General features: G+C 40.4%; 1 protein-coding gene across 6 annotated transcripts in view; it reads right to left on the bottom strand.

The window, feature by feature from the left end:
* Window positions 1–866: 866 nt before the first annotated feature.
* The window catches only part of OTUD4 (OTU deubiquitinase 4), a 32,382-nt gene continuing 25,974 nt past the window's right edge, over window positions 867–7,274 (bottom strand). For 5 of the 6 annotated variants that reach the window (XM_030026752.2, XM_041126352.1, XM_041126349.1 and 2 more), the window contains 3 exons: window positions 6,548–6,817; window positions 5,772–5,812; window positions 867–3,529 (listed from right to left, as the gene is read on the bottom strand). In XM_030026752.2, coding sequence (XP_029882612.1) covers window positions 2,285–3,529; window positions 5,772–5,812; window positions 6,548–6,817 — 1,556 coding nt within the window. In that variant the 3' untranslated portion in view covers window positions 867–2,284. The remainder of the gene's footprint in view (window positions 3,530–5,771; window positions 5,813–6,547; window positions 6,818–7,274) is intronic. The other variant, XM_041126354.1, reaches the window with a different exon arrangement.

Genomic DNA, 7,274 nt, shown 5'->3' with positions numbered 1-7,274 from the left:
TCTGAACCTATGTATCTCAGCTCATTATATGCTAAATACTACATATAGGCCCCTACTAATCCGTGGGATCCTGCAACCTGAAACATCTTGCCCCAGGTAAAGGGTTTGGCCAATCAATCTACAAGTCCTTCAGCAAAAACAGGAACCATACTTAACAGTGAAGGTGGAGAAAATACTGTATCTGCACATTTCAGTCCTTAACTGTCCTAGAACAGCAAGGCGGGGCATAGGCCCAGCTTAAATACTTTTAAGTTCATTTTTAAAAGTAAATTCTAAAAGCACAGCCCTACCAGTTACTGCCTGGCCTATGTTTTCCATCATTTCCCAATAAGTTTCTGTAGAAAGCACACAGCCTTTGTTCTTGGAACAAAGCTCACGATTAAATGCCTGCTTTAGTACCAAAGGATTATTTCAGTGACTGCTGAACAGAATGGGGCTATAACTGGAGCTACCCTTCAGAACCTCCCAGGAAAGATGACAAGAAGCCCTTTAAAGTCTTTGTAAGTAGCAGAGGTAAACAGAGGACCAGAATGGTATCAGCTGTTAAATCCCTCAGTGCTTGCTTAGTTCTCAACCTGAAAAACTGAAGACTGCCTCCTGAAATCCTGAATACATTGCTAAATGGAAAAGTATTTAGATTAAAAAAAAGAAACCCACAGCACAGCCCCTACCGCTACCATTTTGAATAAGAACTAGAAATCCAGTTTACGTCCCCTTTTAGTCTGCAGCTATGCCTGCATATTAATTGTTTATAGTTCTGCTGCTGTCTACACGTGGCTCTATCAGAACAAAACCATACATTTGATGTCATTGCAACAGTTTCAAATATGTAAATATAATTTAGAAAGAAAGTGAAAAGACAAACATTTATTTTAAGTAGGGTTTTATACATGGCATGCATCTGAAAAGGAATTCTTTACCACATAACTATCACTCAAGTTTCCTGATCAAGGGTGTACAATCTCGGGCATGAAGGAAAGGGTACCATCACCTATGCTAGTATATACAGAAGATATAAAAATATACACAACAGTTAATTTTACAGAGCAACAGAGCTGAGTGAATACTGTGCACACTGTACTCTCCGAGTTTGGACAGCTGAACATCCAAACTGCAAAGGCAACAGGAACACTGCAGAGATCATTATCAGGGTCAGAAGAAACAGCATCAGAACTCTGACACAGTGTAAAAATATAAGGCAGAAGCCACTTTCTTCTGAATCGTAGGGAAGAGCAGAGCACACCGCGACTCTCCATCTTGCTTTTAAAAGTTCCAGCAAGGAGTTGTACATGCAAAACACAAATTTGCATCAACAGTGCAATAACAAAAGAATACTGAACAGTAGCTCGATCATACAAACTTAAAAAAAACGTAACATGTACTTTATGCATCTCTCCTCACAAAATATCTAGGATTTGTCAGTGCATTAGTGTTAAAGTGGCATTAAAAAAACTTCTGCTATTACAACAGATGCAGAATTATTTTGGAAATGCATAGCATCTACATTTTTATTGTCTTTGTAATTATTCAGTTGGCATAGGCACCATTCTAGTCACACCAGCATTAAGAATTCCTGGTGGAAACAGCCATTCTTACCGATTCATACACAGCTATTCTTGACTGCTTGTCTTGATTTTGATTTCAACAAATAAATGCTTTTTAAAATTCAAAAATAGACCCTATGAATATGAAAAGAACTATATACAACATACCTAAGACACAGGGTTAGCTGGCTGCCATAGGTGTAACACACTGAAGAGAAACATTCAAGTTTGACAGATTTTTTTTTTTTCTTTGAGATGAAAGGCCTTTGGGTTGGAAGCATATCAAAGACAACAGTGCAGTAGGCTGAGAATTCCTTTAGCTCAGTTCAGAACTAAGGCATTGTATGATAAAATATACATTTATATTTGGTGCAATGTTACTGTCAATTTTAAAATCTAGATCACATCAAATGCTATAATTCATCACTCTAGTAAACGTACGTATCCATCTTCTATCACAAACTCAAACCTTTGTGGGGGGGGGGGGGGGGGGGGAAAAGTTATCAAACACTAAACCTATATTGGTTTTTTTCTAACTTGACATTAAGGAAAAAATGCTAAGCCAAACTCTACAATCCCCCCCAAAAAACATATGGTAGGAGTTCACATCGTCCTAGTCTTTACTCGCCAAAAGTTACAACATACCCTTGAACTTTCCTAAAAAGAAAGAGATTTAAGATTTTTAAACTGCTACTTCAAATTACTTTTTGCATTTTAAAATTTTCAATTATCCGTTCATTCTATGCTTGATGCCCCCTCTGATTATCTCCCAGTGTTGCCCTTCTCCTGTCATTCCTATATGGCCTCCCTCTAAAGTTCCGCTGATACTGGTAGCTGTCATCTCTGCTTCTGCTGGGTGGTCCTTTCCAGGCTTCCTCGTTTCTTTGGAACTGGTATCCTCCCCTACTGGAATAACCCCACTCAAGTCTAGGTCTTCTGCCTCCGCCGTAAGTCTGGTTATAAAATTGCTTGGATCTACCACTTCTCAGCATATCGGAAACTTCACTCTCATCTTCAGAGCTCTCCTCCCTTGTTCTCTGTGCCCTGCTTTCTGTCTGCAGATTACCAGCACCCTTGGAATCTCTACCTTTATCAGTCTTCTCCTTACGACTGGGAATGCTGTTTTTCAGTTCGTTTTTCGGTGGCTCTGCCAACAGTGGTGGAGTGTTGGGCACCGCGGTCTGCCTCTCGGTCCCTTGCGTTTGCAGAGAACGATTTTGCTGCCCAGCTGGTTTTTGCTTAGCTGGAGAAGCCAAAGGACAAGTTTGCTCCAGCTGAGGTGCCCTAGCTGACGTTTCTTTTGGCACACTGCAATCACTGCTTGCACCAGCCACAGGGAATGGTACAGTGCTCGAGCCGCTGCTGCTGTTAGTCTTCTGAAGCTGTTCTGCACAGTTTACTACAGGAACCGGAGGGCTGCATTCTTTAGCCACGTACATGGTCGCAGAGGTGCTAGCTGTTGCCTCTTTGTCCTCAGGTGACATGACAACATTAGGTCTTGCTACTGAATTTTCAATGAAACCCTGAACTGGGTACCCATACCAAAAGTGAGGAAAGAAAGGAGGTGCTATTGGAACAGCTCCTAGAAAGTGATTGTGTCCAAAGGGTGGCTGTGGGAACATATTTTTCCCTCTCAGGGACTCCTCATAGTTTGCATGAAGAGCTTGCACCGGATTCTCCGTTTCTACACAGACCTGTCCTTGACTTTCTGACACCTGAGCTGTAGGTATAATCAGAGGCAGTGATGGAGATCTACTATCAACCTGTGGAATCTGACCATTGGATCTGGCCTCGCTCAGAACAGGAAAGTGCCTGTTTGTTCGTGCAGTTTCGTTTTCATTCTGAGTCGGCGGAGCCTCCTGGAACCAGGGGTTGTGCGGATACACAGGAAGGGACACGTTTGGGTACATTCTACAAGCGGCTAAATAGGCCTGGTGCAGGGGGTACAAGTAAGAATGGGGTGCCCACATGGGACAACTGTATGCCTGCAAGACAGGGTGGGGGAAGAAAAAAAAAAAAGTATTTGGTCTTTTGAATGTTCAGACAGACATAATAGCACACAGGTCATTTACCATTTTTAAACAGTTAATTACAGGAAGTAACGGTTAATTTTATTTACAGTGACTGCCCTCAATTCTAAGTATCTAGGACTCCAGGATGATGTTCTCATTTTTTGTTTTCCTTCCAAATGCAGTTGCAATGGGCAACAGTTCTGACCAGTAAGAAAACTTGGTAACAATTTCTATATAATTAATTTAAACACATGATGCTATTAAGACAAGCTTTAGCTATGCATCTGAAGACACATTTCAAATTCATTTTCAAGAATCACAATTATTGATCGGCAATTTGCCCCACTAGCTCAATTTTCAAAATTCTAAGGGATAACAATCAAAATAACAAGAAGTCACACCACACACATATTTTCACAAAAAAAAAAAAAAAAAAAAGGAAAAAAGACTACACCGACACCTGAGGTTAGATCATTTCCCCAAGGACAATTTGTAAAGACTGAATTCCATATATCCATATATATGCACACAAGCCACAGATCAGCTTTCTTAGAAGCCGTTTCATAAAGTAGGGGGATAGGTTTCATTAGAACATACAACACACTTCCCAGCTACTGGTGGGAGTCACACACCAGACACACCATTTTCAGCAGCAACTTTTTCTGTGCTGTTACTGAACACAAGCCACATTCACAATACTGATGTTGTCCACCTCAGGTGGTGACCGCCTTCCCTTTTCTCTACTTCCATGTTAACTGACTAGCACAGAGTGGCTTACAGTTACATTGCTCAGAGTTAAGAGTTTATAAACACAGACTTTGTGTGTGTACTATGGTACATAGCAACTGGCCCACGAGCAACATTGTAGGATGTTTTTCTAATACAACGTCCCAAATATGTGTATATTTCAGGCCATACAGAACACCATGCAAGGCTGCTGGAGACGCAAGGCTGTCTAAGAAAACATTGGAGTAGGTAGAGGACAAGGCCCAAAACCTGGCACAGTCTTGGCTGTGCCACCTGTAGAAACAGTCCCCAGAGCAAACCACCCTGAGAAGCCTACACAGACCTCCTCTCAATGGGAACCAGTCAGTTCACTCTGAACAAGCAGCTGGCAGGGTGTGGATAACAGCATGGCAGGATCTGGGACCAAAGCAGTAGGCATGGTAATGCACAAAATAGTTCCCAGGTTTACCATACATACTATTTGGTCACCCACTGAGAACACAACTACTAGAACACGGTACTTTGACCAGTAGATGGAGCTGAAGCACCAAAATGACAGACTATATCCTAAAAAATACAAAGGACCAGTAAGGAGAGTCCCAAATATACATAGGCTTATGCTGTTTAAATATATTGCAGTGACACTTGCTAATAACTTATGGATTTTCTATTAAGCAAAGAGACTTGTATTAGGCACACAGTTATCAAATCTGAATTTACTTCGTAAGTTGTGCTAAACATTCCCTCTTTCCATGCACAGACACGAAAGAAAATCATTACTTATGGCCACAGTCATGTGGCATAAGCCTGAGAGCTCTGAGCACCTTTTCCAAAGTAGTTTGCCTGACAGAAGGAGTAAGAGAAGGTAAAATAGGAACATTTTTATGTGCAGAAGGGAGAAACTAAGCAAACAACTAGTCCTTACCAAGAAATGGAAATTACTGCCTTTTTGGATGAGCCTCTTCCCCAAACACACACACAGATTTGCACCACATATACACATCAAGCACTGTTACAATTACTTAGAAGGTTAAAAGTAAAATACTGTTGTCCTTAACCTGAGCAGAAAGGACAGACATGCAGGTTACTTAAGGGAGTGTCTGTCCACAGGTATAGGACGTATTTGTACTGCAGTGGCTTTACCAGTACACGGACATGGTCAAAGTCAGAGGGCCTTTTCTCTTACTATACACTGCTTCCGACAGAATGCATCTTCAAAGTACAATCTGTTGACTGTATAGCCACAGTTGGAAGCCAATAGTTCTCACTATCACTGTTGAGATAAAATTTATTTCTGTTGACTTGACCTGCAACATGGACCACTGTTGGGATCCCAGTTAATAGAAGACAAAATAAGAAAGCATCTCAAATTTAAAGACAAACTTGAAGTGTACAGCTGCAGCAAACTTCTGCACTCTAAGTACTGCCAAATACAGGCAAATTTTATGGTATAACAAACACAAAAACAGAAGTAAGTTTGAAGAGTTACCTTCACACCAAGGTTGAAGAAAAATCTAAGAATATTCTTATCTAGGAAAAAAAAAAACAGAAAGAGATCTATGAAGACCTAAAATATTACAATTCATCCGATCGAAAAATTAGTCACTGCATAAAGTTCCATTTTAGCAGAGAAACACTGGTTGCTGCTTGCATGTCTTTGATTGATTTGGGGGGTGTGGCGGAGGGGTTGCCACAGTAAGATAGCTAGAACACAACTGCAGTTTAAATTTCATCTTTAACAGTTTGTTGGACTGAACTGCTACTTTTTAAAGAAACAGTTCTGTAAACAAACACCACCGTGCAGTCAGACATGTTACATCATTTATGGGCATATTTCCTATTTGTAGTATGCCAAAACCTGTAGTATGCCAAGTTTTCCCAGACCAGTAAGGGAATTCTCGACAACTCCAAGCTTTTGATTACAAGAGAAAACCTATTACTGTAAAAGGAAGCAGTTCTCCAAAGAAAATCCCGTACATGCACAAAACCTAAAGTTATGGTGGGTCAAGCTAAGAACCACAAAATGATTGTTATCAGATTTCCAGGTGTAACCACTTAAAATAATCACAATGTTAGCAAGGCAAACTAGAGTTACAACTCTATTCAATATTCCCTCGCACACCTTAAATCATGGAATGACAACAATTAGATCTTTTGACACAGACTAACAACAGGACCAAAGAAGTCGTCATTATCTACATTTTAAGAAAAGAAAACCTATTAAGAAAAATGGTCTAAAATCCAGACCTTCTTCTAGCTTCTCACCTTTAGGTAAGTCTTCCCCAGTATTGCACAGGGAGTAAGAGGGTGCAACAGCTCTTTCTCCCTTTTCACTAAATGGGAATCCAGGGTATAGCGGATCCTGGTAAGGATTCAGAGTCTGAGGCAAAGGCATTAAAGGCTGGTTAACTGCTTGTAGCGACACAGGAACTCCAGCAACTGGAGCAGATGTTACCTGAGCCTGTGATACAATAGAGTCAGGTCCCGTTGCTGGGGCTGGCATCAATGAAGAAGCAGGTATTTGGGCTGGAATACCTAAGGGGAAAAAATAGTAATAATAAAAAAAAATACATATATAGCTCAACTACATACAATCACAAAAGAAAATGACAGTGGGAAAGCAAGTTTCAAAAGACAGAAGAAGGAAAAAAAAAAAAAGGTATTCAGGAAGATATAGGAAGAAATTCTTGAGTTGGGCAGTTACAAACAAAAGAAGATTTGGCTAAATGCAGAGAATAGTTTTCAGAAAGAGTGAAACAGTTAAGCTTTCCAGATATAGCTAAACCCTTCCCATATTTATTTTTAAAATTATGAATACCAGAAGGAAATAGGAGGGGGGAAAAAAAGGGGGGAACTGAAACTTACATGTTAATCTCTGCAGTTCTCATTCTGACTAGTCATTTACAGCCAACTCTGAATCTGAGCTCAGATTAACTGGGCTATGCATCCTCTGTCACAGATGCAGTCAAGTATGACAGGATTATTACCATAT

The sequence above is a fragment of the Aquila chrysaetos genome, chromosome 1, assembly GCF_900496995.4.
Source record: "Aquila chrysaetos chrysaetos chromosome 1, bAquChr1.4, whole genome shotgun sequence".
NCBI lineage: Eukaryota > Metazoa > Chordata > Aves > Accipitriformes > Accipitridae > Aquila > Aquila chrysaetos.
The sequence above is the reverse complement of the archived record's forward strand: the minus strand, read 5'-3'. Positions and strand labels throughout refer to the sequence as shown.